The 25955-nt window shown below is 34.4% G+C and overlaps 1 protein-coding gene across 1 annotated transcript; it reads right to left on the bottom strand.

The window, feature by feature from the left end:
* Positions 1-2392: 2392 nt before the first annotated feature.
* LOC139852313 (uncharacterized) lies at positions 2393-24635 on the bottom strand. The gene is made up of 2 exons (XM_071841589.1): positions 24548-24635; positions 2393-2784 (listed from the first exon to the last, which is right to left on the bottom strand). The coding sequence occupies exons 1-2, from the start codon at positions 24633-24635 to the stop codon at positions 2393-2395; spliced, it is 480 nt and encodes a 159-aa protein (XP_071697690.1).
* Positions 24636-25955: the final 1320 nt, after the last annotated feature.

Here is a 25955-nt window from a genome sequence, read left to right as displayed (position 1 = left end):
CGCAACTAGATCGTGCTAACCTTCAGAATAACGACCATGAGGAGACTATTCGTTCGCTACGGGCACAGTGCGCCGAATCGGAGCAGCGAGCGAGGTCGGCTGCTCACGAGTTCGAGGTGTTAAAGGCAGGTCTTCCTCGCATAGTGGATCACGCTTTAAATCGCTCCGCCGTAAATGATCGCCATGAGAGTGCTTTAAAAGCTATACAGGATGTCGAGCGCCTTCACTTTTGAGATATCGTGAAAGAACATATTCAGGTGCCCACCATCCTTCCTAAAGCTATCCGAAATTGCCTCATTCCTGGGGCGTGGAAAGTCGCTAGGGAAGCTTACAGAGCCTTGCACCACATCCCTATTCCCCGGCTCGAGGAGTTGTTACGCATTCCGCGAGTGACGGCGCGAGAGTTAGTAGACTCTAAGTTGTAATTTTGCTTTGTAATGTCATAATGCGTTACGACGCGCGTAACATTTTGTACTATGTGTATATTTCGGAATAAATAGAAAATGTATTATCGTGATGTAAACTTGTGACACGCTTACTGCTTGTATTCTTGATTCATTACTGGTAATCATTGTTATTTTGTACTCTCGGCGTGTCGTCGCTAACCTTTATGTGTGCTGATGTGCACTCAACACACACTTGGATCGCGCGCTCATAGTCGCTTCAAAGAGCCTTCCAAACGTTAGTTTCGGACTGTGGTCAAGCGCGACCAACGCTTTTTTGTTTATAGTCATGGCTTGCAGATCCCTAGGTCTGCTCGGGTGGAACTAGGTCAACCCAATGACCGTCGCTCTCCGGTAATTAGTCTAGTCTGTCGCCAAACAGACTTCTGCCGCGTGGGAGCTAGGGAAAGTCATCACTTAAGTAGGCAGGAATGCGCTAGTATTTTACTGTGCGCGCGCAGTTCAAATCATAAAGCTATTCAGCTCCGAGAGGCACATGAAATCATAACCGAAAATGACTTAATGCTTTAATATAATCGAAAAATGAGTTTACAATAGTGCAGCACACGGTCGACCTACAAAGGCGCGTTGTTTAGTAATTACATGTAAATCTAGACAAAGTAGGTGATTGATCAAGTCTCCTATTTTCTATATTACATGTAGCATTTTTTAAGCACGGTAGCATGCCGGGTCCGCTTGATTGGATTTCCCTTAAGCTCTTCCAGTTTGTAAGTTTCAGTGTTACTGATCCCAATGACCTTGTAAGGTCCTTCCCAGTTTGGCCCTAACTTCCTAGTGTTTTGGGCCCTGCTTGCTTGGTTGTTGCGCCGCACAAGATCTCCCACCTTGTAAGTTCTTGCCCTTACACGCTTGTCGTAGTATATTGCAATGCGCTGTTTGTTTACGGCTTCTCGGATTGCTGCCATTTCCCTGCGCTCCTCCGCGTAATTTAGATTAGTGCGCAACCTTTCGTCGTTTTCGCCCTCGCTGTATGACAAAATTCTTTCTGTTGGAACTGTTATTTTCGCCGGGATTACTGCCTCTGAACCGTATACCAAACTGAACGGTGTCTCTCCTGTGCTGTTCTTGTGCGTTGTTCTGTGCGCCCATAGGACTTTTGGTAACTCATCCACCCATCCACTGCGCTTCATTCCCAACCTTTCTTTGATGGCATGCACAATATCTCTATTCGTAACCTCACATTGACCATTAGCCTGAGGGTGCGCAACGGAGGTGAAGCGTTGTTTGATATTCAAATCCCGGCACCAGCTATGGAAGGGGTTACCTTCAAATTGTGTACCATTATCACTAACAATCTCGTTAGGTACACCGAATCTGCATACGATGATTTCCCAAAAAAAATCTCTGATCTGCTTACTGGTGATGGTGCGCAATGGCTTCGCTTCCACCCATTTGGTGAAGAAGTCGATAGCGACCACTAGGTATTCGGCGTTTCCCGCGCCCTTTGGGAAAGGTCCCACTATGTCAATAGCCCATTTGCAAAATGGTCACGGCGATGTAATAGGTATCATAGGGTGTTGAGGCGCTCTGCTAACGGGTGCGTGCAACTGGCACTCCTGACAAACTCTTATCCTTTCAGCTGTGTCAGCGTACATTCTGGGCCAATAATACCCTAATCGCTTGACCCTCTCGGTGACTGTCCTCCACCCAGACTGCAACCCGCAGGATCCCTTGTGAATCTCATCGATGATCATAGCAGCTTCTTTAGGTCCTACGCAGCATAGGGATGCACCTAAATAAGACTTTCGATATAGGACTTCTCCTCGTAATTCGTAGTTCGGCACTTTCACCTTGATCTTCATCGCTTCCTTCTCCCCTTCGGGCAAAGACCCAGTTCGCAAGAATTCTATGATGTCTATCATCCAAGTCGCTTCTTCTTCTTCAACGGACGCAATCGTGGTTTCTGGCTCTGTGGACTTCTTGAAGACTTACTCTACTAATATTTTCTTTTCCAGATGATTGAAGGTGAGGGCCGCCAGCTTACTGAGTACATCCGCCTGCTTGTTCTGGCTCCTGAGGATTTGGTTGATCCTGAAGTCAACGAACGTATCGGCTAGAGAGTGGACCAGAGCCAGGTATGATTGCATAGATTTGTCGTTGGCGTCAAATGTGCCATTTATCTGGTTGGCGACTAGCTGTAAATCCACGAAAGCTTGCAGCTTCTTTACTCCTAACTCTCGAGCTATACGCATCCCTGCCAATATCGCTTCGTACTCTGCCTCGTTGTTTGTCACTTTAAAGTTGAACCATAACGCATATGTATGCTCTTCATGATGCGGACTGGTGAGGATTAACCCTGCGCCTGTACCTTCAGAGCTTGCTGCACCGTCGGTATAGAGCTCCCATAATTCGAGTGGAGGTACGGGAAGTTTGTAACGACCCGAATTTTTCGACTTATATTTTTGTGCTCTATACTTTCACGAAACTGCGTATTTGTGCATACTGAGCTATATTATATTCTGGGATCATTATTCATGTTGATTACTTTCGTTCATATTTTAAAACGTGTTATTAAGTATGTACTTACATAACTTGATCCTCGAATGCTTTCATGACCATTAGTGTCACCGGACGTTTAGAACGAGCTATGTACCTTGTACACGATTAATTTTGGTCATAATTGAAATATTATGACTACGTAAAACTAATTGTTATTTTCTAATGACGATTACTTGGCTTATTAGTTGCTTAATTACGCTTAGTAATTTACTAATGCACACTAGTTAGTCTTGTTGGACTTTCTACCTTATTGGACTTAAGCCCACCCTACTCTAGTTAATGGACCATTAAAATTTGCCCAACTTTAATGGATTATGACCCATTAAGAAGTAGGACAAAAACCCATTTATATGAGCCAACATACTAGCATTTTTGTTAACCATTACCACACATGTTGCATGGGATCCCAACAATAAGCACCACCTTTAGACCACCACTAAGCAAAAATCAAAAGTTGTCCCCCTTTTGTCCCCCCCCCCCAAACCCACGGCCAAACACCTCCACCAACAATATAAATATCAAGCTCATTTATCCCATTTCACACTTGATCTCATTCACATTTTACACACAACTGCTCTCTAATTCTCTCTTTAGTCTTTCTCACACTAAAAATTGTAAGTTTTAAATTTTCTTCTTTTTCTTCTTTTCTTCTTATACACGACATCATCATCATCTTCATAAGATCAAGCTTTTTAGCTTCTTGATCTTGTTATATCTTGAAGATTCAAACTTTGATTTGAATCCTTCAAGAACATGAAAGATTCAAGCTTTCTAGCTTTGAATCTTCATTATTTTGATGGATCTAAGCTTTATAGCTTAAGATCACTTTATTTTTGTTAAAAGATCAAAACTTATGTTTATGATCTTCATGTAACTTGTAGATCTAGATTTTTGCTTTAAGGATCTTCAAGAACATTAAAGATCCAAGCTTTCTAGCTTAGGGTTTCATTATTTTGTTTAGATCTTAGATTTTTAGCTTATGGTCTCATTACTTTTACTAGATCTTAGTTTTCTAGCTTATGGTCTCATTAATCTTGTAAAAATCCAAGCTTTCTAGCTTAGGGTTTCTTAATACTTTAGATCTAAGCTATTATTGTAGATCTCATTTACTTGGAACCTTTTATGATTTTTATGGTGATAAAAATCAAGTATTCATCATCTCATATGATGAAGATGCATAAACTTGTGTCAAAAGGACAAATGTTGAAGCTTTATTGTGTTTATGCAATAAAGAGACAACCTTGATGTTCAAAACTTGTAGAATGTTAGCTTTTACTCTTAGTTGTTTGTTGATGGCTGTAACTTTGTCAAAGTGATGCTAAAACATCAAAGAGTTGTACACTTGAAGCTTACACGCATCAAGGATGAGAACCGTGATGAGCATCAGGCACCAAGAAACCCACCGGAGCACTTGTTTGCTGTTTTTCGGGATCTGATCGGACTTCTGGGGCTTCTGGAAAGTTGATTTCAAGATAGTTCGGTTCGAGTAGATGACTTTCCGTTTAAGACTCGCCTAAATCCGATATACGGTTTAGGATTTATAGCCTTCCGAAAGTCACTACGCCTTTGTAACGTGCTGAAAATTCTGACCTACTCGCGCTTGAACCGTCGCCACGGTCAAACGACATCGAGTTAGGATCTAAAAATTGGATAGCGGTACGAGTACTCACATACGGAGCCTTGACCACTAACCACACGTCTTTTCAATTTGTATAGAGATCGTAGCAGCTGTCCGAAGTCAGCCTTTTGTTTCGATCTCTATTCTTGTTGAAAACTTACTTTATCTTTTACGAATGATGATGATGATGATGATGATACTTAAACTTAATTTATTTACTTTTAAACTTTTGGGGACAATTTACTGACCTAGTAACCTTTGACTTAGGTTGAGGACCTTTCGGAACGACTTACTACTTGTATACTTTTCATAGCGACTTTTACCGCACATTCACTATGAGTTATAGCTCCCTTTTTACTTTAACTATTTTTGGGACTGAGAATACATGCGCTATTTATGTTTTACATAATAGACACGAGTACTTAAACTTTATATATGTGTGGGTGACATAACGGCACAAAGATTCTGAAAGGACCCGTCCTAATCCACCTGGACGAAATCTTCAACAGTTAGTCCCATTGCGATGATCGACTCCAAATAATATCTTTAAAATGAGCAAATGCACAACGGAATGTTTCTTTCATACAATATTGTATTTTGTAGTAAAAATACATATGACGACATTGAATAAGTGTAGGGTTGGCCTCGAATTCACGAACCTCAAAAGCTTTTCCCAAAAACAAAATGCCCAAGACAGGGCTCGAACCCAAGACCTCTTGCTAACCACATACAGCACCAAACCACTCCTCTACCATGGCTTATCTGATCTAACAAAGGCCTAAATCTATTTAACCACTCCTCGGCCCACTCAAGAATATACCATATTTGTAAAACCCATTAAATCAAAAACGGCCCAATCATCTAGATTTTGACCCAGCCACAATTTAAAGGAATTCTCGGCCCACTACTTACTATCTTGATCTTTTACAGCCCAAACTTGCAAACCCAATTTAATTGGCCTATTAACTCATTGAGTGGGTAATGATATTAGCTTCTCCAAATATTGCAGTCACGAAAGAAGAAAAAAAAATTAATCCTTTCCACTTTATCCCTTATCCCTTTTAACCGACAACAATTCTATTTAGTAAAAAGCAATTGGTGGTGGTCGTTATAGAAATAGAAAGACATTGCAGCAGCACCCGTTAATGAGTTTGAATGAGAGGGTTTTTCGAATAGCAGTAAAGCAATAATATATGCAGCAACTTCATCATCATTAATACATCTGTTCGTTATCATCATTCTTATTTTCTTCCTACATCACAATCATCAATTCATTGCTCATCATCTTTATAATCATCTTCCTCGCTTATCATTTCATCACTATACCTTATCGTTATTCTCGCTTTCCATTTCTCTATAAACTTTCACTGGTTCAACATATTCTTCAAACCCAACGTCATCATTGCTCACAATAAATCGTCACCGTTGATCGTTCCCCGTTTTCTCATGTGGACACTTAACAGAAAACTTCACCATGAAGAAATCAATAAATTCTGATACACACACCCGATAGCATGATTTTATGTTCGATGGTATAAGGTGGTAGTTGAGAGAGAGAAAGAAGTGTTTGTTATTATTGATCTTCGAAGATGATAGAGATCATGGTGATCTAAACTGCAAGCAAAAAAATAATGATCGAGTGGTAATGGTTTTTGGTTTGTTTTGTGGTTGCAACAACAATCAAATAGCAGAAAAAAAAACGACGGTAGTAATACAGGAAAGGGAAAATGGTTCGAAGAAAGAGAGATGTGTGAGAGGGAAAAAAATGGTTTTTGTTGTGATCGACTTAGAAACAGAAACAGTAGGTTGTAGCAGTTTTTTTTTTTTTTTTTGATGGTGGTGGTGGCGGTATGAGGGTGTCAGTAGGAAGTTGAAGGATGGTGGTCGTGAGGTGGTTGATTGTGGTGGTTGTCGGATGGTCACGGGGTTGAATAAAAATGGTGATCGAGTTCATAAAGAGAAGTAGAGAGAGATATAGCGAGAAGAGGTATGTGTTTATTAATGGTGGTTTAGTTCAAGGTTGAAGATGGTGATGGGTTTCATCGTATTGGAGTAGCCGAAGGTGATGAATTGAGGTGGTTTTGTTGTTCGAAGAGCAACATTAACTACCTTGTAAATGTTGATGTTAATCGAACAAGTTTTGGACATAGAAATAAATAACATGATAATGGTGATAGAATCGTAGCTTGGTTATTATTAGTTTGGTCATCAGAACATAAACAGATAGATAATGGTTCATCATGGGTATTGACCAACTAGTTGTTTAATAAAGGTGATGAATTTATTTGTGGTTATGAGATGTATGTGTATATAGATGTCATGTATCTATATTCTATAAGTTATAATGCAGAGAAACAACAAAAGGTACTCAATGATTTGTGATATTTGTCAAAATAAAAACAGTAATTAGAAAAAGGAAATAGTAAAATTTGTTTCATGTTTTGTAAGAATTGAAACGGTTAAAGTATATATATATATAATAAATAAATACTAATAATATAAGAAATGAAAAAAAATCATGTGAGATAACAATTTGAACTTCTTTTGGATTTGTTTTATCGACAATCTTAATAGTATAGTATTTCCTAGTCCGTTGTTAATAAGGAGCGGATAAAAGGTTCTCAGAAAAATCTCAAATTTTTACAGTAACTATATTTATTCATTTTAGTCATTAAGGTATAAAATTCGGTCCTTAACTATTAAATAAAAATTACATTAATTATTCACTCCCAACCCTAAGTAAAATATAAAAAGTTTTAAAATAATTTAATAACTAGGTCCTATAGTAAGCCTAAAATTTATAGAACTCATTTTCGTATCACCGTTTATTTTAAAATCATATAAGTTTGATTTAAACTTCTCTAAATAATAATCGAAGCGTCCAACGAGTATTACAATTATTAAATATTTATTTTTAATATACTTTTATTTATATATAGGTATGTTTTTAAATAATAAATATTATAATATCATATTTCATAACAACAACATTTTATATTTTAAAATATACATCCAATTATTATTTATATATATACACACATATCTATTTACAATTAGTTGTTCGTGAATCGTCGGGAATGGTCGAAAGTCAAATGAATATATGAACATCGTTCCAAAATTTTCTAGACTCAACATTATAGACTTTGCTTATCGTGTCAAAACCATATAAAGATTAAGTTTAAATTTGGTCGGAAATTCCCGGGTCATCACAGTACCTACCCGTTAAAGAAATTTCGTCCCAAAATTTGAGTGAGGTCATCATGGCTAACAATAAATATGTTTTCCTGACGGATATGAGCTGATAAATAGAGTTTTATCAATATTGAATAATACAAATAAAATAATTCGATTATTCGAAGAGCACGAATGAAGTTATTACAAAAGAGTGAAATGAATAAATGAAATTTAGTTTTAACTTTTTGACGTTGTCTTGGTTGAATTCCGGAATTCAAGGGATTTAAAGAAAATCTTGAAAATCTAATAAGATATGATTCTTCGGCGAATAAAGAACTTAAGATCTCTATAATTAAATACGGTGATCTATCTCGATTACTCTGTCTGATATTTCCATTATAAATTAAACTCTTCCGTTCCATTATTCTCACCATTCCTGTACTTTCTTTCTTAGTTCATACATCCAAAAGATTGTGAAATGCTTAATCCAGTTCTAATCCTTAATATCTTCTTGATTATCGTAACAATCACTCTTCTTTTTCAACTACCACTAGAGGAATCTATTCTTTTCTATTATTACCTTGAGGTGATATTATTCTTAACTATACCGTGTCTTTATCTTGCTATTCGTATTAATATCCACGGTTTGTAACCTCCGTGTTGTTATTTGGCTTTATATTTTCTCTTATATTTTGGAGTTCTTTGCCTTTTTATTATCCTCCCGACCTCTAGTAAAGCGAGTAACGGTACAGAATTCATAAGTATGGAATTTCGAATAAACATCGTGTTCTAAATAAGAACTAATGTATTAGCACGATTTGATTTATCAAATTACCAGAATCACTGAGAATAGAACTATCAAGAATATACTTTCTTGATATGTTCAGAAGTTATGCAGAATGAAAGAGTTATGTAACATGACACATGATGATGTTAGAATCTGTGATTCATCATGTTCCATTTAGAAACTCAGCATGACTTACTGTAATGTAATCACGTTGATCAAGTGTCATTATATTATATTAACTCATGCTTCAGTTTCCAACATTACTTCAATAACATTCATATTTTAAGCTCGAAAGTTTACAGAATATAGAAACTAACAGTTTCTATATGATGTAATACTGATAGCACGAAGAGATTAATGATTTCAGATAAGAATAGTTATAAAAATATCTCCAGAAATATGGAGGATATTTATAATGAAAGATACGATGATATCTTGGAATTTCTAATATCGATGGATGATGAAAAAGATTTATCCGTAAGGGTTTAGATTCGGAAGCAAGGTATTCGATAAAGGTTTCATCAGAAATAGAATCATTTGGATTCTTTGAAGTCAAACTTATTCTTTGTGATTTATCCACGGCTTTCTTCATAGTTTCGCATATTCAGCTTTTCGGTACTAAATTTTCTATTGAATGTTTCCAATATAATGATACACAGGAAGCACGAGGAGGTATATAATTTCGAACGAGAATATTTATGAAAATATCCTCAAAAATATCGAAGATATTGATGATGATATTTTTGGAATTTCTAAGTTCGATGGTTGATGAGGAAGATTTTTCGCAAGATTTTAACATGAGTACAGAGCAAGATATTCGTTGAAGGTTTCATCGGATCCAGATTTACCTGGATTCTTTGAATATATGGTATGGTCCTTGTATGTCATGACCCGTCCTAATCCTCCTGGACGAAGTCATCAACATTTGGTCCCATTGCGATGATCGACTGCAAGTAATGTCCTTAAAATGAGTAAATGCACAGCGGAAGACTTAATTCGTACCTGAGAATAAACATGCTTAAAAGTGTCAACCAAAAGGTTGGTGAGTTCATAGGTTTATCATATACAGTCATAAAATTCAGTAATTTTTGATAGACCACAAGATTTCAGTTTCATAAATATATGTACACTCGCAAGTGTATAAAAGTATTCTATAAGTTGTAGGCACCCGGTAACAAGCCTTAACGTTCATGTTTTACCCTCTGAAGTACACCAGATCAGGTGTGTTTAAAATAACCTCGAAGTACTAAAGCATCCCATAGTCAGGATGGGGTTTGTTAGGCCCAATAGATCTATCTTTAGGATTCGCGCCTACCGTACATAGACAAGTAGTTTAATGTTACCAAGCTAAGGGTATATTTCTGGTTTAAACCCACGTAGAATTAGTTTTAGTACTTGTGCCTATTCCGTAAAACATTTATAAAAACAGCGCATGTATTCTCAGTCCCAAAATATATATAAAAGGGAGCAAATGAAACTCACCATACTGTATTTTGTAGTAAAAATACATATAACATAATTGAACAAGTGTAAGGTTGGCCTCGGATTCACGAACCTAAATTATTTATATATATTTACATGTTGGTCAATATTTGTCTAACAATTTAGGTTAAGTCGTAGTGTACCACAATCCTAATGCTCGAGATTATCATGCAAAGGTTAACAACGAACGTTTTGACCCAAAATGTCTTCAAAATATATATACATGTTTAATATATGACTTAAATATAGTCATACTATATAATTAAATAAGTTTATCAAATGTTTATTAAAGTAATTAATAAAAGTCATTTGTTAATAATAATTTATACCAAAGTCTATATATGATAAAAAAATATATTTTTATACATTTAAATAATAAATTTTTATAAGGTTCACTTAATATCATAAAAATATAGTGATATGTATTATTAATTATGTTACGAGTGGTAAAAGTATCTTTGTATTACATATTTATTTGATAAAATAATATTGATAATAATAATAATAATAACGATGATAACAATAACGATAACGATAATTATTTTAACAATAATACTTTAAAAATATAGATATTTCAATTGAAGATATCTTTTAATCCATTCATCAAAACCATACGATATCTAAATGAAAAGTTTATAGTTTTTCGTCAGCTTTCCAACGACATGCATATCTTATATCTTATCTCAACCGCATACATAATTAATTCAAGATTCAACATAACCTATCTAGGGGCAATATCAAAAGTACAAGCATGCATAATTCTATTTTCTCGAGCACTAGTCAGGGATACACTATTAATATGTAAAAATTAATTTACGAGTACTCACGTATCAATATTGAGATTCAATATTGTAGGAAAGGTAATTGCTAAATTGACCTCCCGAGCATACTCATGAACCAAACCCATCACCTCCATAGCTATAACCCATAATTTCCTTAGCTCTATCCCGCTCGAAAAACAATTTCAAAATCACTCGGACAGCACTCCGTCGTAATATTTTATGTATAAATATTACTAATAATAATACTACTTAATAATAATAATAATAAGATTGATAATAAGTGTAATAATAATAATAATAATATAAATACTAATGATAATATGCGTAGTAAAAATTTAATGAGCCGGAATGAGAAATTGATCATTCATATATATAGATTAATAAAATAATAATATAATAATTTTGAAAAGAAATATAATAATATAATAATATTGAAATAGAATATAATAATATAATATTATAATAAAGTAATAATATAATAATATTAAAATAATATAATAATAAAAGGAATCAAACGTGTTTAATTATAATAATATAATAATATAATAAAGTAATAAAATAATAATATAATAATATTGAAATAGAATATAATAATATAATAATAAATTTAGAATCAAATTTGAATCGTAAATTTTTAAAAAGTCGTATTTATTAAATACTTCAGGGGTATATTATGTAACTTATAATTAATAATTTCTATCATGTCACTTTCATGTGAATAGTAAATTAATTAATTTCATTTCATTTACTATTCATATAAATAGTAAATGAATTAATTTCGATTCAACTATTTAAGCTATACATTGTTGTACATTGTGCTTTACAAATTGTACATTTTTAATTTAACTTCGTTTCTTAAAAAAAATTACAAAAATTATATCATAAAAATAAAACGACTTAATACGTAAAATTTTAATTTGAAATAGCATCGTTTAAGAAGGTAAATCATATATAAATCATGACGGGTTCGAGTTTTAAATTATAGGTTGTTCGTGAATCGTCAGGCATGGTTAAAGGGTAATTGGTTACCTGAATATAGATTTCAAACTTTCTAGACTCAATATTAGGGTTTTTGCTTATCGTGTCGGAAACATATAGAGATTTGAGTTTAAATTTGGTCGGAAATTTCCGGGTCGTTACAGTACCCACCCGTTAAAGAAATTTCGTCCCCGAAATTTGTAGAGGTTGTCATAAATAACAATAGGAATGTTTTGATGACGAATAATAGAGTTTTATCATTATCGGAAGATATGGATAAAACGATTCGATCATGTGAAGCGCACGAGTGAAACTATTATAAAAGAGTGAAATGAGTAAATATGGAATTGTTTTAACCGATGACGTGATTGGGATTGATTTCCAGAATTTAAGGGATTTAAAGAAAATCTTATGTAATAAGATTTGATTCTTCGACGATTTAGGAAACATGATCTCCTTTGATTTAATGCGGTAATCTGTTTCGATTTCTTTGTCGGATATTTCACTATAAATCCACCTCCTTCCCTTCCTTACTTCCATACCTCACATCTCCTTCTCTTCCTCCTCTAATTCAAACCTTAAGGTATTCTTTAAAATGCTTCATCCTGTTCTGATTTTTGTTATACTTCTAACTTTCATATCTTTCATTCTTCTCTTTCATCTACCGCCAGAAGAATCTATTCACTTTTATGATTTTCTTGGAATTATAATGTTTCTAATTCTCCCGTGTCTTTACGTCGCCATACGTATTGATATACACAGTTTGTAGTTTCTGGGTGGTTATTGGGTTTGATATCTTTCCTTATACTTCGATGTTCCTGCTCCTGTTTTCCATAATCATTGTCATCCATAGTTAATACTCTCTTCTATTTGCTGCGATTTATACTCCAATTTCTATTTCGGGACATTGTCCTTTCGTTTCTTCTTCCCGTCCTCAAGTCAAATGAATAATGATCCGGAATTCGTAGGTATGAACATAGCTATTGCTCTTAGAAAGAAATGGTAATGGAACGATTTTGATTTGTCAAATTACCAGAATGTTCTGGAAAAGACCGGATCATCAAGAGAATATTTTCTTGATATGTTTAGAGATTAGATAAAATGTAAGAGCCGTGTAACATGGCACATGATGATGGTACTGTAAATCATCACATTCCATTAGAAACTCAACATGACTTACTGTAATATAATGAAGTTGATCAAGTTTCATTATATTATACTAATTCATGCATCAATTCCTAACACTACTTCAAAACATTCATATTTTAAACTCGAAGGTTTTAGAACTTAGAAACTAACACAGATTCTTTTATGTTGTAACGCAGATGTTACGGAGAGATAGATGATTTCAGATAAGAATAGTTGTGAAAATATCTCTAGAAATATTGAGGATATTTATAATGGAAGATACGATAATATCTTGGAATTTCTAATATCAAGGATGATGATGAAGATTTACCCGTAAGGGTTTAGATTCAGAAGCAAGGTGTTCGCTAAAGATTTCAGCAGGCACCGAATCATTTGGATCCCTTGAAGTCAAACTTATTCTTTGTAATTTGTTTACGGCTTCCTTCATAATTTCGCATAATCCGCTTGTTGGTACCAATTTTTCTATTGAGCGTTTCTAATACTCCATTCTTTATCATCAACTTTTGGACAGTGAGACCATCTACAACATGCTGCTTCGTCAGCATTCTCAAAGTTAACGGATCTGGGTCATCGGTTATCAAACTGTGGTGGTTTCAGGAGAATTGTGTTTTTAGATGATTAAACGCTGATGGTAATTTGATAGGATATAAAAGGTTCTCCGGTAACGATGGCGGAAGAGCAATGTATATATATCGAGGTTATACTAAGAGTAATCTTACTGAGAAGTCGAAGTGGAGTTATGACAAAATTGGCTAATTTGGAAGGGAAATGAAAAGTTATTTTGGGTAATAATAACACTAAAAGAATTAACACTGCTACGTGTTAAACGTTGACTCAGTCTTCGAGAGTTTTCGAGTGCATAATTATATGCAAGAATCTTTTCTTCCATAGATGAGATGTGGTTGGTTCAACATCTTGATTGAGATATTTCCAAGAATCATGAAAAGATTTGAATGCGGATTGTAATCCTCAAAATACAAATGAGGTTTAGGATAAAATCAAGTGGCAAACTTGAAGAATTGTTTAGTTTCATATGTTATAATCAGCATTTTAACTCATTTTAATTGTCCAAAGTTAGCAGCCCAATAGTCCGATTGTCCAAGGGTCCAATAAATTCATATATAAATTAGATATATAATATTCGAATTAATTAATATGTATCGTGACCCGTGTACCGGTCTCAGTGTTGATCACAACTCAAAGTATATATATATTTTAGAATCAACTCCGACCCTGTATAGCCAACTCCCACATTCACATATAGAGTGTCTACGGTTGTTCCGAATTATATATATAGATGGGTCGATATGATAAGTCAAAACCTTGTATACGTGTCCCGTTATTTAAAATGCGTAAAATAAATAAATATATATCATGACCCATTATACAACGTGTTGTCTCAGAATTAATCCGACGTGTTGTTGTACATGTGTCCCGACGGTATGCAGAAATTAAATGACGATAAATAAAATTGCGAGAATGTAAATTGCGATAAATTAAATGTTAACTAGGAACAGTTAGCGTGGATTCCTAACAATATTTCAATTTATTAGTTCGTTTGTTTCTAACACATTTTTATCATGTCCAATGTTTTCTTCATTATGCCACTTGTTGGATTCGGATATGTAAAAATCCAAATACTAGATTTGAATAGAAATGGTTATTCTGGGGTGAACGGATACATATATCAGTGATTGTAAGTAGGATAGCAAAGGACCGTTGAATCAGATTCGAAGAATGTACAGTGTAACTTATCAATGTGAAATCTAAATATTCCTCGGGTACTACCTACCCGTTAAAATATTTTCATCATTAATAGTTTGTACGAAAGAATTTTTAGTTACAATCTTTACGAAAATATACTTGCATATATATTTTCTTCGGATGTAATTATGAATTTAATGAGTCAATAAAATATTCAACTCATTTGATTTATCGTTATCACTAGATTACATATCTCTAAAACATTAGAGGTTACATAATCGTCATGTCGAATGAAGATAAATAATTTAGAACGATACGTAAAGAGAAGGTAATCGGTGTAGAATGATATGTAGAACAAGGATCATATTCGATGTTCAAATGATGATGTTGCTGGTGGTGCTGGTTATGCTGCCGGTGCTGCGGCTGGTGTTTGTAACCTTCGCACCGTGTTCTCCAAAGCCGTCACACGAGCGCGAAGTTCATTAACTTCTTCTCTTACACCGGGATGATTGACGGTTGGGGTGAGCGAATGAACAAGATCTGAAATGTGGGATAGTATATAATCGTGATGAGATACTCGAGAAATGAGAGAGAAAATAGTTTCTCGGACGGGTTCGCCGGTAAGGGCTTCAGATTCATCGCCAATAGGGCAATTCAGTGGATGGAAGGGATCACCTTCTTCTTGTCTCCAATAATGTACTATATTACGAACCCATCCCCAATTCATCCAGAATAGATGATGAGAGATTGGTTGATCCATTCCGGTGACGCTGCCTTCGGAGCTCGAATGAAAATCCATATCGGCATAACTGTCAGAATCGGAGGAATTCGAACTAGATGCAGAATCCATCTCGTATAGTCGGGGAAATGAATTTTTGGTATAGAATAGGTTGTAGGATTTAGATTTGGTATTCTTCAATACATAGTTTACATATGTATATATATTACCAAAATCCCATAAATTACGGAGGAATCTTTGAAAAATGTCATTCAAAGTTCACAGTAGCAGATATGCCAGGATAAAATTTCGTCTATACACTATTATGTAATAACTGCAAGAAAACGCGTTTAGACTAAAGAATAATAAGCAGGTAGTTTCTTAGGATAGTAGTAAATGATTTCCGACTAAAAATGATAAGCAAAACTTTTGACATGCAAACACGGTCGAAGTCCAGACTCACTAATGTATCCTAACGACTTATCAGTTAGACACACTAATGCAGACCTGGTTCGCTAAGACCACCGCTCTGATACCACCTGTCATGACCCGTCCTAATCCTCCTGGACGAAGTCATCAACATTTGGTCCCATTGCGATGATCGACTGCAAGTAATGTCCTTAAAATGAGTAAATGCACAGCGGAAGACTTAATTCGTACCTGAGAATAAACATGCTTAAAAGTGTCAACCAAAAGGTTGGTGAGTTCATAGGTTTATCATATACAGTCATAAAATTCAGTAATTTTTGATAGACCACAAGATTTCAGTTTCATAAATATATGTACACTCGCAAGTGTATAAAAGTATTCTATAAGTTGTAGGCACCCGGTAACAAGCCTTAACGTTCATGTTTTACCCTCTGAAGTACACCAGATCAGGTGTGTTTAAAATAACCTCGAAGTACTAAAGCATCCCATAGTCAGGATGGGGTTTGTTAGGCCCAATAGATCTATCTTTAGGATTCGCGCCTACCGTACATAGACAAGTAGTTTAATGTTACCAAGCTAAGGGTATATTTCTGGTTTAAACCCACGTAGAATTAGTTTTAGTACTTGTGCCTATTCCGTAAAACATTTATAAAAACAGCGCATGTATTCTCAGTCCCAAAATATATATAAAAGGGAGCAAATGAAACTCACCATACTGTATTTTGTAGTAAAAATACATATAACATAATTGAACAAGTGTAAGGTTGGCCTCGGATTCACGAACCTAAATTATTTATATATATTTACATGTTGGTCAATATTTGTCTAACAATTTAGGTTAAGTCGTAGTGTACCACAATCCTAATGCTCGAGATTATCATGCAAAGGTTAACAACGAACGTTTTGACCCAAAATGTCTTCAAAATATATATACATGTTTAATATATGACTTAAATATAGTCATACTATATAATTAAATAAGTTTATCAAATGTTTATTAAAGTAATTAATAAAAGTCATTTGTTAATAATAATTTATACCAAAGTCTATATATGATAAAAAAATATATTTTTATACATTTAAATAATAAATTTTTATAAGGTTCACTTAATATCATAAAAATATAGTGATATGTATTATTAATTATGTTACGAGTGGTAAAAGTATCTTTGTATTACATATTTATTTGATAAAATAATATTGATAATAATAATAATAATAACGATGATAACAATAACGATAACGATAATTATTTTAACAATAATACTTTAAAAATATAGATATTTCAATTGAAGATATCTTTTAATCCATTCATCAAAACCATACGATATCTAAATGAAAAGTTTATAGTTTTTCGTCAGCTTTCCAACGACATGCATATCTTATATCTTATCTCAACCGCATACATAATTAATTCAAGATTCAACATAACCTATCTAGGGGCAATATCAAAAGTACAAGCATGCATAATTCTATTTTCTCGAGCACTAGTCAGGGATACACTATTAATATGTAAAAATTAATTTACGAGTACTCACGTATCAATATTGAGATTCAATATTGTAGGAAAGGTAATTGCTAAATTGACCTCCCGAGCATACTCATGAACCAAACCCATCACCTCCATAGCTATAACCCATAATTTCCTTAGCTCTATCCCGCTCGAAAAACAATTTCAAAATCACTCGGACAGCACTCCGTCGTAATATTTTATGTATAAATATTACTAATAATAATACTACTTAATAATAATAATAATAAGATTGATAATAAGTGTAATAATAATAATAATAATATAAATACTAATGATAATATGCGTAGTAAAAATTTAATGAGCCAGAATGAGAAATTGATCATTCATATATATAGATTAATAAAATAATAATATAATAATTTTGAAAAGAAATATAATAATATAATAATATTGAAATAGAATATAATAATATAATATTATAATAAAGTAATAATATAATAATATTAAAATAATATAATAATAAAAGGAATCAAACGTGTTTAATTATAATAATATAATAATATAATAAAGTAATAAAATAATAATATAATAATATTGAAATAGAATATAATAATATAATAATAAATTTAGAATCAAATTTGAATCGTAAATTTTTAAAAAGTCGTATTTATTAAATACTTCAGGGGTATATTATGTAACTTATAATTAATAATTTCTATCATGTCACTTTCATGTAAATAGTAAATTAATTAATTTCATTTCATTTACTATTCATATAAATAGTAAATGAATTAATTTCGATTCAACTATTTAAGCTATACATTGTTGTACATTGTGCTTTACAAATTGTACATTTTTAATTTAACTTCGTTTCTTAAAAAAAATTACAAAAATTATATCATAAAAATAAAACGACTTAATACGTAAAATTTTAATTTGAAATAGCATCGTTTAAGAAGGTAAATCATATATAAATCATGACGGGTTCGAGTTTTAAATTATAGGTTGTTCGTGAATCGTCAGGCATGGTTAAAGGGTAATTGGTTACCTGAATATAGATTTCAAACTTTCTAGACTCAATATTAGGGTTTTTGCTTATCGTGTCGGAAACATATAGAGATTTGAGTTTAAATTTGGTCGGAAATTTCCGGGTCGTTACATTGTATTTGTCCTTGGTCTCCTTCGTGATTAGCTCAATCCGTTTTCCAGTTCCAACTTTTCTGAGCTTTTCCAACATACTATTCTTTATCATCAAACTTTCGATGATTATGGTCGTTTACGGTTGTCTATGGTTTCTACTGCTTCATTCAGTTTTTTTTTCTTCAAAGTTCAACATATTAATTCGTAGGCTGGGTGCTTTTCTAAATTTCAGAATGGAAGGTCATTATTCTAAGAGATAAATGTTATACATATAACTGTTGATGTAGATATGCTGTGAGTTTTCAAAGTACTGATTGCCGATTCCTCTACATTTACAGCTACCATATCTGAATCATTGGTTATCGATCCAAGGTGATTTCAAGAGAATTGTGCTTTTAGATGATTAAACGCTGACGGTAATATGGTGAAATATAAAAGGTTCTCCAGTAACAATAAAACATTACACATATATATCAAGGTTATAATAAGGTTGTTTCGAATGAAAAGTCAAAGTTGACTTGCTGGAGCTGTGACAAAATTTGCTAATTTGGAAAGGGATTGCAAAGTTATTTTGGGTAATAATAACACTAAGAAATTAGCATAGCTAAATTTTAAACGTTTACTCAGTTGCTGAGAGTTTCTCAGGTGAAAAGTTATATGCATCAATCTTTTCTTCCGTAGATGAAATACGGTTGGTTCATCCTCTCGATTGAGGTGTTTTCAAGGATTACGAAAGGTTTGGACGCAGATTGTAATCGTCAAGATACAAAGGAGGTTTTAGGGTGAAATCAAGTGGCAAACTTGAAGAATTGTCTAGTTTCATATGTTATAATCAATATTTTAATTCATTTTATTTGTCTAATGTCATTAGTCCACAGTCGATAATCCACAGTTAACAGTTCAATAATTCATATATAGTTTAATATATAATATTCGAATTAATTAATACGTTTCGTGACCCGTATACGTCTCAGACTCAATCACAACTCAAACTATATATATTATTGTAGAATCAACCTCAACCCTGTATAGCTAACTCCCGCATTACTGCATATAGAGTGTCTATGGTTATTCCAAATAATATATATAGATGCGTCGATATGATATGTCAAAACCTTGTATACGTGTCCCGATATTTAAAGTGCATAAAATGAATAATAGAAATAAAATGACTATAAATAAAGTGCGTAATGTAAATAACAGAAATTAAATGACGATAAATAAAATTGTGAGAATGTAAATTGCGATAAATAAATTGCGATAATTAAAATGTAATCAGTTAGCTAGGAACAATTAGCTAGGAACAGTTAGCGTGGATTCTTAACAAAATTTCTCATAGTTAATTTGTTTGTTTCTAACAAATTTTATTTTGTCAAATGTTTTCTTCATTATGCCACTTGTTGGATTCTGATAAATCAAAATCCCAATATGAAATTGGATGAATATGGTTATCTTGTGGCGAACGAATTTGTATATCGGTGGATGTAAGTAGGATAGTAAATGACTACTGAATCTGATTCAAAGAATGTACAGTGAAACTTATTAATGTGAAATCTAAATATTCCTCGGGTATTACCTACCCGTTAAAATATTTTCATCATTAACAGTTTGTACAAAAGAATTTTTAATTACAATCTTTATGAAAATATACTTACATATATATTTTCTTCAGATTTAATCATGGATTTAATGAGTTAATATGATATTAAACTCATCTGGTTTACGGTTAGAACTAGAGTACATAATCTCTAAAACATTGGAGATTACATAATCGCCATGTCGAACGAAGATAGATGAGGTAGAACGTCATGTAGAACGAAGATAACCGATGTAGAACAAGATTATGCTCGAGGTATTGATTGCGATGTTGAGGCGTGTGATGTTGAAACTTGGGTTGCTGGTGATACTGGTGTTGCCGGTGATGTTGTTGAAGCTGGTACGTTTTGCACCAATATCCCCAAATTTATTTTTCGAGCTCGAAGTTTGTTGACTTCTTCTATTATTCCGGGGTGATTGTCGGTTAGAACGAGCGAATGAATAAGGTTTAGAATTTTAGATAGAATATAATCTTGGCGAGATATTCGGGAAATAAGAGAGAAAATAGAATTTCGAACAGGTTCTCCGGTAAGTGCTTCAGGTTCATCGCCAAGAGTTAGATTCAGTTGGTGGAAGGGATCACCTTCTGCGCGTATCCATTGATTAAGTCGACTACGAACCCATCAAATGAATTGAGGATGGATGATTGGTTGATTCATTCTGGTGACACTGCTTTCGGAGCTTAGGTGAAACTCCATATCGAAATAGCTGTCGGAATCCGAGGAATTTGAACTGGTTGAGGGATTCATCTCGTACGACCAGATGAAGGATTTTTTATAAAAAATAGTTTATAGGATGTAGCTTAGTACCCTGCAATACATAATTTACATATGCATATATAATACTAAAATCCCATAAGTTGCGGAGGAATCTACGGAATATGTCAGGCAAAGGTGACAATAACAGATACGCTAAGATATGAATTTTGTGTATACACTATTCATGCAATCATTGCAGTATAATGTGTCTAGACTAGGAATGATAAGCAGGTAATTTCCTAAGGATAATAAGTAGATGATTTTCGACACGAATGATAACCAAAACTTTTGACATGCAGACACGGTCGAAGTCCAGACTCTCTAATGCATCTAAACAACTATCAGTTAGACACACTAATGTAAGACCTGGTTCACTAAGACCACCGCTCTGATACCAACTGAAAGGACCCGTCCTAATCCACCTGGACGAAATCTTCAACAGTTAGTCCCATTGCGATGATCGACTCCAAATAATATCTTTAAAATGAGCAAATGCACAGCGGAATGTTTCTTTCATACAATATTGTATTTTGTAGTAAAAATACATATGACGACATTGAATAAGTGTAGGGTTGGCCTCGGATTCACGAACCTCAAAAGCTTTTCCCAAAAACAAAATGCCCAAGACAGGGCTCGAACCCAAGACCTCTTGCTAACCATATACAACACCAAACCACTCCTCTACCATGGCTTATCTGATCTAACAAAGGCCTAAATCTATTTAACCACTCCTCGGCCCACTCAAGAATATACCATATTTGTAAAACCCATTAAATCAAAAACGACCCAATCATCTAGATTTCGACCCAACCACAATTTAAAGGAATTCTCGGCCCACTACTTACTATCTTGATCTTTTACAGCCCAAACTTGCAAACCCAATTTAATTGGCCTATTAACTCATTGAGTGGGTAATGATATTAGCTTCTCCAAATATTGTAGTCACGAAAGAAGAAAAAAAAATTAATCCTTTCCACTTTATCCCTTATCCCTTTTAACCGACAACAATTCTATTTAGTAAAAAGCAATTGGTGGTGGTCGTTATAGAAATAGAAAGACATTGCAGCAGCACCCGTTAATGAGTTTGAATGAGAGGGTTTTTCGAATAGCAGAAAAGCAATAATATATGCAGCAACTTCATCATCATTAATACATCTGTTCGTTATCATCATTCTTATTTTCTTCCTACATCACAATCATCAATTCATTGCTCATCATCTTTATAATCATCTTCCTCGCTTATCATTTCATCACTATACCTTATCGTTATTCTCGCCTTCCATTTCTCTATAAACTTTCACTGGTTCAACATATTCTTCAAACCCAACGTCATCATTGCTCACAATAAATCGTCACCGTTGATCGTTCTCCGTTTTCTCATGTGGACACTTAACAGAAAACTTCACCGTGAAGAAATCAATAAATTCTGATACACACACCCAATAGCATGATTTTATGTTCGATGGTATAAGGTGGTAGTTGAGAGAGAGAAAGAAGTGTTTGTTATTATTGATCTTCGAAGATGATAGAGATCATGGTGATCTAAACTGCAAGCAAAAAAATAATGATCGAGTGGTAATGGTTTTTGGTTTGTTTTGTGGTTGCAACAACAATCAAATAGCAGAAAAAAAAATGACGGTAGTAATACAGGAAAGGGATAATGGTTCGAAGAGAGAGAGATGGATGAGAGGGAAAAAAATGGTTTTTGTTGTGATCGAATTAGAAACAGAAACAGTAGGTTGTAGCAGTTTTTTTTTTGATGGTAGTGGTGGCGGTATGAGGGTGTCAGTAGGAGGTTGAAGGATGGTGGTCGTGAGGTGGTTGATTGTGGTGGTTGTCGGATGGTCACGGGGTTGAATAAAAATGGTGATCGAGTTCATAAAGAGAAGTAGAGAGAGATATAGCGAGAAGAGGTATGTGTTTATCAATGGTGGTTTAGTTCAAGGTTGAAGATGGTGATGGGTTTCATCGTATTGGAGTAGCCGAAGGTGATGAATTGAGGTGGTTTTGTTGTTCGAAGAGCAACATTAACTAACTTGAAAATGTTGATGTTAATCGAACAAGTTTTGGACATAGAAATAAATAACATGATAATGGTGATAGAATTGTAGCTTGGTTATTATTAGTTTGGTCATCGGAACATAAACAGATAGATAATGGTTCATCATGGGTATTGACCAACTAGTTGTTTAATAAAGGTGATGAATTTATTTGTGGTTATGAGATGTATGTGTATATAGATGTCATGTATCTATATTCTATAAGTTATAATGCAGAGAAACAACAAAAGGTACTCAATGATTTGTGATATTTGTCAAAAGAAAAACAGTAATTAGAAAAAGGAAATAGTAAAATTTGTTTCATGTTTTGTAAGAATTGAAACGGTTAAAGTATATATATATAATAAATAAATACTAATAATATAAGAAATGAAAAAAAATCATGTGAGATAACAATTTGAACTTCTTTTGGATTTGTTTTACCGACAATCTTAATAGTATAGTATTTCCTAGTCCGTTGTTAATAAGGGACGGATAAAAGGTTCTCAGAAAAATCTCAAATTTTTACAGTAACTATATTTATTCATTTTAGTCATTAAGGTATAAAATTCGGTCCTTAACTATTAAATAAAAATTACATTAATTATTCACTCCCAACCCTAAGTAAAATATAAAAAGTTTTAAAATAATTTAATAACTAGGTCCTATAGTAAGCCTAAAATTTATAGAACTCATTTTCGTATCACCGTTTATTTTAAAATCATATAAGTTTGATTTAAACTTCTCTAAATAATAATCGAAGCGTCCAACGAGTATTACAATTATTAAATATTTATTTTTAATATACTTTTATTTATATATAGGTATGTTTTTAAATAATAAATATTATAATATCATATTTCATAACAACAACATTTTATATTTCAAAATATACATCCAATTATTATTTATATATATACACACATATCTATTTACAATTAGTTGTTCGTGAATCGTCGGGAATGGTCGAAAGTCAAATGAATATATGAACATCGTTCCAAAATTTTCTAGACTCAACATTATAGACTTTGCTTATCGTGTCAAAACCATATAAAGATTAAGTTTAAATTTGGTCGGAAATTCCCGGGTCATCACAGATTCCCCTTAGCTCGGTAACATTTAACTATTGGTTTATGAACCGGTAGACGCGAATCTTAGATATGGATCCATAGGGTTTGACATCCCCACTCGGGCTAGTCGCGCTAGCATTCAACGGGTGTTTAATACTTCGTAAACATACACACTCGCCAAGTGTACTTTAGGGGGTGATATATTACTTGTTAAGTTAGTTACCGGGTGCCCACGGATAAGCATATACTTTATCATACTGATTTGAGATACTGTTTTGAATACGAAATCTCGTGGTCTACATTACATCGTTGTTTACAAACAAACTATAGCTCACCAACATTCGTGATGACATTTTAAAGCATGTATTTCTCAGGTGCTTAGACGTTGTTGCTTCCGCTGTTAGACTTGCTATTTTAGTCTTGGTGTTAGACTTGCTGTTACAGACTCGCTGTGTTAGACTTCCGCTGCATTACTTAGAGATGTCTCAATCATGAAACTTTTACTTTGCATTCACAACTTATGTTACATTTGAACAATGGCTTTGTAATGACCTTTGTGTCACGTACTTATGGTAATGCTTTCTATTCGTAGAAGCACGTTATCTTTGTAAAACGTTTGACGTTGGTAAAGCCGCCACCTTTTCAAGAATGCAAAACTTGTTTTAAAACAGCATGTAGTATTGTACCGTTTAATGGACCTGTTATTGATGATCCGTACACGTTGATTTTGTACGGGGCGTCACAAAGTTGCTTAGGGTCACATATTGCCGGCATATCAGTGGTCGTTTCTGCCAAATAATCGGCCATTACCTGCCCCTGTTAGCGCTTCTAGCGCAGTACGCGATTTCGTGCTCACCTAGCTCTATTGCCCATTTGGTTAGCCTGCCCGATATCTCGGGTTTATAGAGTAGCCGTCGAATAGGTTGATCAGTGAGTACCGTAATCGGATGTGCTTGGAAGTACCTGCGCAAACGTCGAGCAGTAACGACGAACGCGTATACGAGTTTTTCTATGGGGAGATAATTTAGCTCGCTTCCGAATAGCGCTTTGCTGACGAAGTACATTGGCATTTGAGCGTCCCTCGGTTCGGCGACTAAGATGGAACTAACAGCTTCCTTAGACACCTCTAGGTAAATTATCAAGGTTTCGCCCGCAATTGGCGCTGTTAATGTGGGGAGGTCTTTGAGGAGTGCCTTCATCTCCTGGAATGCCTTTTCTGCCTCGTCTGTCCATTTGAAATCCGACTTTTTAGCGCAGTCCTTCAAGGTATGAAAGAACGAGAGCGATCTTTCAGCGGCCTTAGACAGGAATCGCGTCAATCCGGCTAATTTTTCATTGAGGCTTTGAACTTTCTTTTTCGTTTTAGGGGAGGGCATCTTTTCAATTGCTTCTATCTTCTTCGGGTTAGCCTTGATTCCACGCGGAGTTACGATGTGCCCTAAAAAAATTCCTTCTTCTTCCCCAAAGCTACACTTGGCAGGTTTGAGCTTCATGTTGATGCTCCTGAGTGTGTTAAACGTTTCGAGTATATCGGCCAACAACTGTTCCTCGGTATCGCTTTTAATGATGAGGTCGTCAACATACGCCTCAAGGTTGCGCCTAATTTGCTTAGCGAATGCTGAATCGATGGTACGTTGATAGGTAGCGCTAGCGTTTTTCAGTCCGAAGGGCATCTTGGTGTAACAGTATATACCTTGGGCTGTGTGGAACGCGGTCTTCTCTTCATCTTCTTCTGCCATTTGTATTTGGTGATATCCTTTGTAGGCGTCTAGGAAGCACTTGAACCTAAAACCAGCGAGCGACTCTACTTTCCAGTCTATCTCTGGCAAAGGATAGTTGTCTTTGGGACAAGCTTTGTTAATATCTTTAAAATCGATACAGAGCCGCCACGTTCCATCAGACTTGGCTACCAGCACAGGGTTAGCTACCCACGTCTGGTAGTTCACTTTGCACAATATGTTGGCTTTAACCAGCTTATCCACTTCTCTGTGCAACCATTCACTTCTTTCGGGCGCCATTGGCTGCTCCTTCTATTTGATAGGGGTCAAATTGATGCTGGCGTGGAGGTAATGCTGCGCGATCTTTCACGGTACT

This window comes from Rutidosis leptorrhynchoides, chromosome 1, assembly GCF_046630445.1.
Source record: "Rutidosis leptorrhynchoides isolate AG116_Rl617_1_P2 chromosome 1, CSIRO_AGI_Rlap_v1, whole genome shotgun sequence".
Classification (NCBI taxonomy): Eukaryota; Viridiplantae; Streptophyta; class Magnoliopsida; order Asterales; family Asteraceae; genus Rutidosis; species Rutidosis leptorrhynchoides.
The sequence above is the reverse complement of the archived record's forward strand: the minus strand, read 5'-3'. Positions and strand labels throughout refer to the sequence as shown.